The sequence below is a fragment of the Triticum dicoccoides genome, chromosome 7A (genome assembly GCF_002162155.2).
Source record: "Triticum dicoccoides isolate Atlit2015 ecotype Zavitan chromosome 7A, WEW_v2.0, whole genome shotgun sequence".
NCBI lineage: Eukaryota > Viridiplantae > Streptophyta > Magnoliopsida > Poales > Poaceae > Triticum > Triticum dicoccoides.
In genome coordinates this window covers 720,603,732-720,616,310 of record NC_041392.1, presented here as the reverse complement: position 1 = coordinate 720,616,310, position 12,579 = coordinate 720,603,732, and the positions used below count along the sequence as shown (strand labels likewise).

Here is a 12,579-nt window from a genome sequence, read left to right as displayed (position 1 = left end):
TTTCATCATTGCAGTCATTCCTATTCCTAAAATCAATACAATCAATATATTAGCAATTAGCATATACTGCCCTTTATATTTCATTTAAGCAGTTGAGCTTCTTGGTCATCCTGGAATTGGAATCAATTTGTTTCCTGTTTTGTATGTACTATTCACCATTGCATTTTCTTAGATTAACTACTTACTATTGCTTACCATTTGCACTCCCACAGAGCTCTGTCTGTTCAGCCAAGATGGATCTTAGTGATGGGGGCCCAGAGGAGTTGCCACCACAGCCTCCTCTGCCTCTCGACGTGGTGCCCATCAGAGCAGAAGAAGATGCCGCCGAGGAACTGCCTCGAAACAAGCCTGCAAAGCCCAAGAGGCTCCCTAAGGCCAGGCCCGGGCTTGGGAAGAGAGGGCAGACCATCCAGCTACTTGCTAACCACTACAAAGTTTCTATGAGGAGTTCAGAGGACTTTTTCCACCACTACCATGTGAGCATACTTGTTTGTGACACTTTAATTTACATATACCCATGCTGATCTGGTGTTGTGTTATACTATCATGGGTAGGTTAATTTGAAGTATGAGGATGATCAACCTGTTGTTGGAAAGGGGATAGGGAGAAAGGTTCTGGATAAACTGCAGCATATGTACCGTTCCGAGCTCGCGAACAATGAATTTGCATATGATGGTGAGAAGAGCCTCTTTACAATCGGGGCTCTTCCCCAGGTACACAATGAGTTCACTGTAGTGTTGGAAGACATCGGAAGGGGAAAGTGAGTTCTACTCCTTGACCTGCTTGCAGGCTATCTACTCCTGTCTAGTATATAGTTATATACCATGCTTGGTGTTCAGTATAACTCAATTCTTACTTGGTTGTAGGTGCTCTGGAGGTAATAGTGGCAGCAGTCCTGGAGGTAGTGACACGAAGAGAGTGAAGAGGCCCTACAAGACAAAGATTTTCAAAGTGGAGCTTTGCTTTGTGGCAAAAATCCCTACGGCCGCAATCACGCAGGCCCTTAGAGGTCAAGAATCAGAGAACTCTCTCGAGGCTCTTCGAGTTCTTGATATCATACTGAGGCAGCATTCTGCAAAACAGTATGTACCGTCATGAATGTCTCGTTCCCATGCCTCCACAAGCATTACTCTGTGCTTGGGCTTGAGATATGCCTTCATGCCATGACCATGGTTAATTTTTTGGACTTTCCACAGGGGCTGTCTTCTACTCCGCCAGTCATTTTTCCAGAACAATCCTCGTAATTTTGTTGACTTGAAAGGTGGTGTGGTGGGGTGCAGAGGATTTCGCTCAAGTTTCCGTGGTACGCAGAGTGGACTCTCCCTAAACATCGGTATGAATCTCACCCTATTGTATTGTTGTATAACTCCGTCTTTCATTTCGCAATGGCTCCATCAGAATTAACATTGTCATATCAAACTTACTTTAACCTGCAGATGTTTCGACTACCATGCTAGTTAAACCTGGTCCTGTTATTGATTTTCTTCTTGCAAACCAGATGGTTCATCACCCTAACAGAATTGACTGGTCAAAGGTAAGTTGTATCTTTGATTTTGTTGATAATATTGAATGAACAGTCGTCCGACCATATTTACTTTCGATAATCCTAATTTGGATGTTTTCCTCACAGGCCAAGCCTGCTCTCAAGAACTTGAGGATAAAAACCACTCATGCTAATTCAGAGTTCAAGATTTTTGGTTTGAGTGAGAAAAAATGCAATGAGCAGACGTGAGACAGAGTTCCTTCTTGCCATTTTATTCTTCTTTACCAGTGTTTAAATAAATAATTTGGGAAGGTGTCCTACTGTTTCTAGTTTGGTCTATTCCCTGCACTTTGCTGCTATTTATTGACTGCTTCGTGTTTTGCATGTTTAACTAGGTTTCTATTGAGGCGGAAGGATGGTGACAATGGAGACACTAATACTGTTGAAATAACAGTCCATGAATACTTTGTACATAATAGAGGCATAGAACTGCGCTATTCCGATCTTCCCTGTATCAATGCTGAGAGGCGAAATCGTCCTACGTACTTCCCTGTGGAGGTTCGTTTCAGTTTTGTTATTTTACACCTTTATCTTTTCCCCTTCTGGAATTTCATCCATGATCTGAAGTCCTGGTGTGAACTTTTCGTATGGCCAGCTTTGTGAGCTCATTCCTCTGCAAAGATACACCAAAGATCTGTCTACTCTGCAGCGGTCCTCACTTGTGGAGAAGTCCAGACAAAAGCCTTATGAAAGAATGTCAATACTTAACGATGTGAGTTATCATCTAAATTTTGGCTTGCTGTTTTTTTAGTGATATGGCACTTATCTGATAGTTCATGTCACCCTAAATGCAAGGCACTTAAACGCACCAACTATGACTCTGACCCCATGGTGAAGGCATGCGGCATTTCAATTGCCCAACATTTTACTCAAATTGAAGGGAGGGTCCTGCCAGCACCCAAGGTTAGTGAGAACTCTTCAAACTTAGTTTGTCATGCTCGTGCTGGATGTTCTTCTGAATGTATTTAAGTAAGTCTTCTATCATATAGCTGAAAGCCGGTAACGGTGAAGAATTCTTCCCACGCAACGGAAGGTGGAATGTTTCGAAAAAGGTCAGCATATTTTCTTTTAATGAGACGTCTTTGTTACTTCATCATCATCATCTTCAAAGAACCTTCTGTCAGTTTGCTGATTCTTTTTGTTTCAGAAGCTGATTCGGACATGTTCTGTCAACAAATGGGCAGTTGTCAATTTCTCTGCAGAGTGTGATGTTCATGGTCTTGTCCAAGACCTTAAAAGGATTGCAACTGAAATGGGGATTGTATGTTCTACTTTTTCTACAACATCTATAACTGTTATTATTTTCTGTTGCTGAACCTCATTTATTTGCAGAAAATAGAGTACCCTTATTGTGATGTAATTGAAGAGAGCCCGTCGGCAAGAAGAGCTCCTGCATCACGTAGAGTGGACGAGATGTTTGCTAAGATAAATTCCGATCCACCTGGAGACCCCAAGTTCCTCCTGTGTCTTCTTCCTGTGAGAAAAAACTGTGAAATTTATGGTTGATTCATGTTTTCGGTTGTTGTTATTTGTTACATGATTATCTGTTGCAGAATAAATAATTTATATTTTCTTCAACCAGGGCCTTGGAAGAGGAAGTGTCTTGTTGAATGCGGCATCTTCATACAATGTCTAGCTCCTCCAAGAAAAGTCAACAATCAGTACCTGATTAATGTGTTATTGAAGATAAATGATAAAGTTTGTTGACATGACACTGTTTTCCTTTTACTGTATTTGTTGACTGCTGTATACGCTAATGGCTGTTGTCTTTTAACCTGTTGGTACCCAGCTTGGTGGTCTCAACACATTGCTGCAATGTGAACTATCCCCTGCACCTGCAGTACTACCCATTGTGGGGAAGCTGCCTACTATCATCTTGGGCATGTATGTGTCACATGGTCAGCCTGGGCAATCTGATAGGCCTTCCACCGCTGCGGTATGTATGAGGGATACATTTTTTATCTCTGAATAGTAGCTCAGATATCATCTGCATGATTGCAATTTTGTAAATGTTTCTATGACTGTACTTGTAAGTATGGCTTTGGATTTCCTTTAGGTCGTTAATTCTCGCGAGTGGCCTCTCATCTCCAAGTACAGAGCAACAGTGCACACTCAATCACCCAAACTAGAAATGATGTCCTCATTTAAACCATGGGGAAAGGATGATGGCCTCATTCGGTAAGACATGGCATATGATCCAATCTTGAGTTCAGTTTATTGTGAATAATACTATGTGTGCATGTCCTTGTATGTATGTTATATACTTTATTGTACACTTTCCTAACGGAAAAAATGCCATTGCACTTGGGACTTCCAGGGAATCACTCATGGACTTCTACACTAGTTCTGGGAATCGAAAACCAGAGCAAATTATTATTTTCAGGTACTAAGTTCGGAAATTACTACTATTTGGTAATACCAGTAAATTTTGTAGTTCCAGAAATGTTCTATACTGAAAATGGATAGTTGATGATGTCTTAACCACCAACTTGTATAACTTTTGCTAATTCTAGGGATGGAGTTAGCGAAAGCCAGTTTACTCAGGTCATCAACATTGAGCTGGAGCAGATCATCGAGGTAGTGTATTTGTGTGACTACAAGTAATTACCCTGCACTGGACAGTGTTATTTCGTTTACTTTTAATCAATGCAGGCCTGCAAGTTCCTCGACGAGACGTGGGAGCCTAAGTTCACAGTCATTGTTGCTCAGAAAAATCATCATACGAGATTTTTCCAGGCTCAGTCTCCAGATAATGTTCCTCCTGGTAAACTTTATTTCGACCAATCATGGCAGAGTCCCCTACTATTTTTCTAGAGCGAAACATGGCATGTCACATAAACTTGGCAATTTTCTGCGAAATGATGGTAAAAGCAAGTGTTCATGTCACCATTCTGTAGGGACCGTCGTGGATAAAGAGGTCTGCCATCCCAAGAATTTCGACTTCTACATGTGTGCACATGCTGGGATGATAGTAAGTAATCTCTGCTTTCTGCTCTGTTTTTTTTTTTTTTGGTTACTACCACCACGTACCAGTATGCCCAGTGATGGTCCTACTTAAGTTTGTGTTTGTTGTGTGTGCCAGGGCACGTCGAGGCCAACACATTACCATGTTCTGCATGACGAGATCGGATTCACCGCAGATGAGCTTCAGGAATTTGTGCATTCGCTTTCATACGTGTACGTAGACAGGCAGTCTAGGGTGACAGAGCTTGATGATTTTGTATCATTCTGATAAGAAGAAAACTGTTGTCAAGCTATGCCTGAACCCTGTTGCTGTGACCTTTTCAGGTACCAGAGGAGCACAACAGCGATATCAGTCGGTATGTGCGACTCATTGTCTTTGCTTGGCAAATAATGAGAACTGTTCCTTATGTTTTGTTGTGTTTTTGCTTGGGTTGGCTTGCAGTTGCTCCGATTATGTACGCGCATCTGGCGGCTGCACAGGTAGGCACGTTCGTGATGTTTGAAGACATGTCGGCGGGCAGCATCCTGGTGCCGGAGCTGCCTCGGCTGCATGAGAATGTGAGGAGCTCCATGTTTTTCTGCTGATCCGCTCTTGATGCTGGGGCTAGTGGTGAACTATGTCTCGCTATGTGCCTGTGTCTATCTATATCTATCTAAATAAATGGCACCTGGAACTACTCTAGCTGTCGTGTGTGAGTCGGTCCTTTGATGTCGCTGGAAACCATGGAACTGCATGTTGCCTTTTGTGTTGCGTTGAACCTAGTACTAGGCTTGGAGATGTGTGAACCATACATGTTGTTGGTATGGTGGTATGGTGTTGTGGATGGATGTGTGATCTTTCTTTGCAGTTGTGAATGTAAAGAAAGAGATGTTGTCGAATTCTATGGATGGAGAATTAATTAGCACAGGTTGGCAGGTGGAGATAGTTTCAGTTTCAGTCTGATGATCTATTATGGCTTCAGTTGGTACCATGTGGTGTGCCTGTAACAATCTCCAGCTTCATCACATCACATATTGAGAAAATGCGGTGCAATCTTTTTTTAAACGGAGGCAAAAGTTTTGCCTCATTTAATATAATTAATTAAGAAGAAGAGGAACATAGTCTTAATGGTTACATGACAACTCAGGTCCGAACAAAGGGATCGCTCTCTCGGCAGAATATTTCCTAGAAACCTAGCCCCGGCAACTACCCAGGTCTTCCCCTCATCCTTAATCAATGCCACCACCCGTGAAGGTAGGAAAGCCTTATTGCGGAATACGCGGGTGTTCCTTTCATTCTAAATCTCCCAACATATGAGCATTTGCAGGGAGTTGACCGCCTTCCTGGAGTAGCCTGGCCGGTCCTCACTTGAAATCCACCATTGATTCACCATCTCAAAGTCGGCCCAAGAGAGGGTCGAAGATTGCCATCCCATCCAGCCGAAAATGAAGTTTCACACCCTGATAGTGAAGCGGCATTTGAACATAATATGGGCCACCGACTCCGGCTCCTACTTGCAAAGTTGGCAAAGGCCACTGTTTGGCCAACCCCTGCATTGCAGTCTGTCAGTCGTCCAAATTCTATCTTGCGGGATAAGCCAGGAGAAGAATTTAATCTTAGGGGGCGCACGAATCCTCCAAACCATCTGTGGCAATGCAGACTTGATCGGCGAACTACATCCTGTACGCAGTGGCCGCCGAGCAGCAACCGTCCGACGTGAACTTCCAACGGATGCTATCGCTAATGCCTGGAACAAGATTGATCTCCTCAGCTCTAGACCAAAGATCACAAAATTGCTGGATTAGGGTAACTGAAAGGCCACCTTGGAAGTTAATATGTCTGACACAATCATTATTGGCCATCGCGGTAGCGATGCATCTATTGGAGTGCTTGAAAAGGGCGAAGATGCCCAGGGCAATGTCTTTAGGCTTGTGACCATCCAACCAAGGGGAGTGCCAAAAACTCCCCTTCATTCCATCCCCAATGGTGATTTTAGTGGCCGCATAGAAAAGGTCCTTGTCCTTATCGTCGCATGGGGTTTCGAGACCAACCCAGGCCCTTTGAGGGTCCACTCAAACAAACCATAGCCAACGCAGTCTAAGCGTCTCGAGAGAATTTGTCGAGGTCGAGGATACCCAGGCCACCCAAGTTAGTTAGTTGGCAAACCACCTTCCAGTTAATTTTGCATTTGCCATCCGAGATCTGATCGGTCCCCGCCCAAAGGAAAGCCCGCTGAATCTTGGTGATACTTTGTTTGGTGCTCGGAGGCACATCAAGCGCAAATTGCAAAGTTAACAATAATTGTCCAGAGTAGAGTAGAAGGACTGGCAAACAAACTAGCTATACAAACGCCTAGAGCCATTAGCAGCAGGAGCCAAATAATCAACCAATCCCACACTAGTAGAATTGGAAAGAGAAGAAGCTCACGATGTCTCCTTCAGCAGTTCAATGAGGCATTCGCTGGCTCGGAGGTAGCATGTTAGGGAGGAGCTCTAGTACAACATCTTGTACCTATAGAGGTTCATGTAGGCCAGCCTCACGTATCACTCCATGCTAAACTGCTCCTACACGGCCATGATCGTCAGACCACCCACCACAAGTGCCACAAAATAGACTTTGGAGTTGGGCTACAAGTACCCCGAATCACATAAGATCATTACTCTCCCTATATAAATTATCTTCCCTGGGTACTTGGCACCGGCGGTCCCCCCAGGCGAGGCATCATTTTTGATCATTGTGGAGGAGAACCGGCAAAGGAGTAGACTTGTGACGGAAGACGCCGGCATTCCCCTTCCAGAGAGTCTAACCGATGAGCATAACGAGGGAGGCCATTGCTTTCCTCTTCGGGACTTTGTGTCCGGAGTTGTAGATCCACCATTGTTTGATGGAGTGCTCCCAATGTCAGGCGGACATGTCAATGCTCTCAAGATCAACCATACCTCCAAGAAGAAGAAAAAACAATACCCAAGGGCGTCGTCTTGTTCATCACCGACCAACATCGGTGCTAGGATTTCACCCGGTGTTCCATCTCCTCCGTCAAGCTCCACAGGAAGCAAGCTGGCATACCACCACTACTTAACCACCGACCACCAAACCGCACCATGCTATGCAACGTCGACCTTGCCGCCACAACCACCACAAGACCAAGAGCAGTCGTCGGCTCATCGCATCAGGCTGACCAGCTGCCACACCCAAATCTGCACAGCCTCCGCACATGCACACCTGACACGCAGCCAACGTGACTCTATGCTGTCAAATCATAGCATCGCCGCTGCACGTCCGCACGATGGACACACGCTTCCATAATTGGGTGCGCATAGCCGCTGCCACCCTATATTGAGCCGCCACCCCGACCTCTAAGCCTTGTCGCACCAAGGCAACCAAGGTATCCCCTCCCCCTTCAAGGAATGGAGCATGCTGCATAGCAGCAGGGCCGGCGGTGAGGTAGGCGCTTGGGATAACCAGCAACCCCTCTAGGGTTTGCTCCTCCGAGTCACTCGGTGAGAGTGACCCACGAGAGACATGGTTTTTTTTTTCACGGACCTCCGGGTCCTTTGATTCAAAGGAATTTTGGAGAATCTGGAAGAGCTCCTTCGCGTTCGCTCATTGGAGCGAGCAAATCAATCGAAGGGGGAGCGTCGTCCAACAACTTCCCTTGTATTGCGTCGAAGTCTGCCACATCCATGCATAGTTCAATGAAGCAGACCCACCCATTAATCTAATAATATAAAAGCGTTTTTGACGCTAGTGTAGTGTCGAAAACACTCTTATAACATGTAATCCCAAGTCGGGACATCCCAGCTTGTCGAAAATCGAGCGTGTGCGCTAGCAACGCCCCCATTTGCATGACTAGATTGTTCATAGATTTCTAGAGATTTATCTACACTATAATTTGGAGGAAAAGTACCACCCTCCTAGGTCTATTCGTGCAATATCTGTATTTTTCTTGTGGCGTCAACTGTCAAGCGATATTTGATTGATCTTGTCCTTGAAGTTGCTTCGTCACGGAGGAAAACTCCATGCTTGGAGTACGTTTACGAGTGTGGGTGTGGCCACGCACGCTCCACCGCTAGCTATTGGTGGTGAAACAACCCCCGCGTGCGCCGACCACGCTCAGCTCCCAACCGAAGCCACCTCACCGACAGTGGGGTCGACATACCGCCAGGAGCCTAAGCAAACAAAGCGTTGGCCCCACAAGTCATAGACCAGAGAGTGTTGCCCTGAACCGCACAACCCAACCAATTAACAAACCAAACCTGCAGCCGGGCCCCACCACTCCCCACCGCGTGGACCCGGCCAGCCAACGCCACGTCGCCACGTACGCGGCCGGGATCCCCTATACAAGGGGCCACGCCACCGCCGACGTGCCGTCGCCGTCCTCGCCGTCGCCTTCCCCAATCCCCACGGCTCTCCCTCCTCCTCCGCCACTCCTCCCCGCCTTAAAGCTCTCCCGCATTGCAATCCCCCATGGCCTCCTACACCCGCCCGAACCCCGCCAACCCTAGTAGCCCGGCCCCGTCGGCGCCGCCGCTCTACCCGTCGCTCACCATGGCGGACCTGGCGCCGGTCGAGATCCCGCGGTCCCCGGCCTCCCCCGACGCGCCGGCGCCGTCGGACGACGTGCTGCTGCGCGCCCCCGGCGCGCAGCTCCACCTAATCGACCGCCAGCGCAGCCACCCGCTGGCCGCCGGCGACCTCTCCCTCCACCGCATCCGCGCCGGCGACACCTCCCTCGCCGCCATCGCGGCCCTGGGACCCGTCCAGTGGCCGCTCGCCCGCGACGTCGCCGCCGTCAAGCTCGACCCGCGCCACTACTCCTTCTCCTTCGCCGTCCCCGCCTCCGCCGACGACCCGGCCCCCGAGCCGCTCCACTACGGCCTCACGCTCTCCGCCCCCGACCCGCGCCTCGACGCCCTGCTCGGTGCCTACACCAGGTTCTCCGCCCACTCCGTGGCCGGCAGCGAGGGGCTCGCCGACGGGGTGCGCGGCGAGGTGGAGGCCGCCGCGTACTGGACCGCCGTCGCGCCCAACGTCGAGGAGTACGGCAGCGCCGTCGCCAGGGCCATCGCGTCCGGCGCCGAGAACGTCGCCAAGGGGATCCTGTGGTGCGGGGTGATGACCGTCGACAGGCTCCGGTGGGGGCAGGAGGTTCTCAGGAAGAGGATTCAGCCCGGCGATACCGAGGCCGAGGTCAGTCCGGAGATGCTCAGGCGGATCAAAAGGTAGTGCTTTCTTTCTCAGTTCTTCATACTGAATCTGTTTCTAATTTGCAGTCATGCGAATTTATTCAGTGCAATTTGTGATGCATAATGAGTAAATGCTTCAGATTTTGGGCACATCACAGTTCATAGTTAGATTAGATTAGTAGCTTAAATCGTGATGCAATCTGCCATGATGGGTATCTCATTTCCATTCAAAGGTAGCACTGTTTTTCTTAGATTTTTCATACCAAATGTGTTTTTGATTTGCAGTCACAGTTCAGTAGAATTTGTGCTGTAGGAGGAAATTCTTCAGGCTTTGAGCATGTCGCACTTCATAGTTAGATTAGATTAGTAGTTTAAATCGTGATGCCATGTGCCATCATCGGTATCTCATTTCCATTTGCTGATATTTCAGTTGTGTCAAAAATCTTTATGATTATTATGGATAATCTCCCCAAATTATTCATGCAATTGTGCTGACACTTGCTGTTTGGCATCCCGTTCCCTGGTGCTATGTCAAACTTGGCTGGTTAGTCCTGTTCTGATGGTGATTGGTGAATTATAGCTATGGCTTGATGCCGTGATTGCATATTATATCATATAGGAAGAATCACAAGCACTCATGTCAAAAGGCTCTGTGATTGTAGGCAGCTGCATTTTGGTGAATTTTGCAACTGGACTTAAACTTGTGCTCCTTATTTTGAGATTTCTGGCGTTGCTCTGCTTTTATGTTTTTAGGCTTCCTTGTGCTTAATTACACAATTTGAGAATACGTAATTTCAGTCAAATACTCATATTTCTGGTACTGTCGGTCTGAAAGAATATGTGCATGTGATTGTTGGCAGGGCTAAGAAGGTGACAAAAATGTCCGAGAAAGTGGCAACTGGAATACTGTCTGGAGTTGTGAAGCTTACTAGCTCTGTTACAAGCTCATTGGTTAACTCAAAAGCTGGCAAGAAGTTCTTCAGCCTATTGCCTGGAGAGGTTATTCTTGCTTCACTTGATGGATTTGGTATGTGATCCTTTTCTTGAAAATAATGTGACCTAAGTTAGTATTGGTGGTAGTACATCTTGTGCTGTTGGTAAGGTAGTTGCCATGTGAATCATGAAAAAGATGCCAACTTTCACTATACCATGAAACATGAACAATATACCATACGGGCACATTTAATTTGAACTTGCCTACAGAAGTGTAGAAACATCACTAAGTTTTACTAGTTGAAAGTAAGCAGCCTGTGGGTGTCCTTTAGTGGCCATTTAACCCCTGGTACTCTACAATTAGGAAGGGGAGTAAATCGGTTGGCAATTATCTTTTTCCTTGTACCCTCTATTCTCTATGTTATACACATTATGTCTTGCTTCAGTCGTACATTAAAAATGGTTAATTACTGCTGCTTCTCTTCGCAAAAAGGTTGTGAACGTTAGTTGAGCTATCAGCTACTGGCACCATATTCATAGCGAAATCACTGGCAGCGATTACTTATAGTACAGACACCCAGTGGTGATGCCATCAAGTTCTATACAGTGAAAATGGCTATTGTTTACTCTATATGCTAGTTGAACTTGCCTCAGTATATTGGAGTGAACTCTGTTGCCAACTGCCACTATACTTCCTTAAATCTGAATATTTGGGGCTCCTTAAATCTGAATATTAGGGATGCCGGCTCTCATGAAACATTTATGTGAATCTTGTAAGTGATAACATGATCTCCTAGGAGCACATTGTGATCTGCACTTGCTCTTGCAAAATAGTTTCTATCAAATAATCTGCTCAGTTGTTTCTAACTTTTAGTTGTATGGAATTTCTGTGTGCCTGAACATCATTCTTGAAAATAACAGGGGAACTTACTTTCTTCCGGTGTTTGATTATGCCAGCCCGCTTATGTATATTTCACTGGTGTCAACAGGCAAGATTTCTGACGCCGTAGAAGTGGCTGGGAAGGATGTGCTATCAACATCGTCGACGGTGACGACCGGTCTTGTATCCCACAAGTACGTGTTATTCTACCTCATATCCTTGTTTCTACTCCCTCTTGGTTCTTGGACCAGAACATGGAGCACTTCCCCTCACACCATCCTTCTTCTTTGTTCGTCAGGTACGGAGAGAAAGCTGCTGCGGCAACCAACGAAGGGCTCGATGCGGCAGGCCACGCCATCGGAACGGCGTGGGCTGTGTTCAAGCTCCGGCAGGCATTGAACCCGAAGAGTGTCCTGAAACCCACGTCGCTCGCCAAGTCCAGCATCAAGGCTGGAGCCGCGGAGCTCCGGGCGAAGAGCAGCAAGAGCAAGTAGGGTCTGAAGCAGTCTTCGCCGCAGCCGGTGGTATTGGGGCCTGACGAGATCAGAAGCTTGCATACCCTGTCAGTCCCCGCTGATGTGCCGCCTTGTTTGTAGATATGTGTGCTGGAAACAGAGAACAACCTGCCTGTCATGTCTTTCGCTCTGCTGATGTGCTTCCTAGTGGAGTATCTGTTGCTTAGTTTCGTTATGTGCTCTGTCTGGAGTATCTGTTGCTTAGTTTTGTTATGTGCTCGGTCTGTCGATGAAATGGAGTAGGTTCACTGGATTTTACTGCTGTTATTGTGGTGTTGGCCCTTGCTGTAATGCTGAAGGCCTAAGCTTGAACTGAATGGTTGATGCTTTTTCCAAAATTGTTGTAGCGAAATAAAAATATGCTTTAACTAAGCAGTACGAAATTATAAGAAAGTTGAAGCAGGAAATTGCTTTTGGAGGCCAAGCTCCATGAAGGCCTCCACATGCAAAATTCAAAATTCGTGAAAGTCATATTTTCACATTTTAAAAAATTCTGAAAAAAATACAGATATAGATGAAGGCTGCACAAGTGTGTAAATTTTTAGGATGAAATATGTTGAAATGAGGGCCGTGAAACA

The 12,579-nt window shown here is 46.5% G+C and overlaps 2 protein-coding genes across 2 annotated transcripts; both read left to right on the top strand.

Annotated features, from left to right (window-relative positions):
* The first annotated feature begins 233 nt into the window (after positions 1-233).
* On the top strand, positions 234-5,333 carry LOC119331927 (protein argonaute 4B-like). The gene is made up of 22 exons (XM_037605104.1): positions 234-476; positions 555-760; positions 867-1,082; positions 1,197-1,333; positions 1,437-1,534; positions 1,631-1,728; positions 1,879-2,041; positions 2,139-2,255; positions 2,339-2,446; positions 2,533-2,595; positions 2,691-2,804; positions 2,876-3,044; positions 3,126-3,241; positions 3,333-3,479; positions 3,600-3,721; positions 3,861-3,926; positions 4,057-4,120; positions 4,196-4,307; positions 4,441-4,514; positions 4,626-4,720; positions 4,832-4,863; positions 4,950-5,333. The coding sequence occupies exons 1-22, from the start codon at positions 234-236 to the stop codon at positions 5,090-5,092; spliced, it is 2,703 nt and encodes a 900-aa protein (XP_037461001.1). The 3' UTR covers positions 5,093-5,333.
* Positions 5,334-8,850: 3,517 nt separating this feature from the next.
* Positions 8,851-12,373, top strand: LOC119329044 (senescence/dehydration-associated protein At3g51250-like). Its single transcript, XM_037602031.1, has 4 exons — positions 8,851-9,709; positions 10,534-10,700; positions 11,596-11,680; positions 11,785-12,373. Exons 1-4 carry the CDS (start codon positions 8,955-8,957, stop codon positions 11,978-11,980), a joined length of 1,203 nt encoding a protein of 400 aa, XP_037457928.1. The 5' UTR covers positions 8,851-8,954; the 3' UTR covers positions 11,981-12,373.
* The last annotated feature ends 206 nt before the right edge of the window (positions 12,374-12,579 follow it).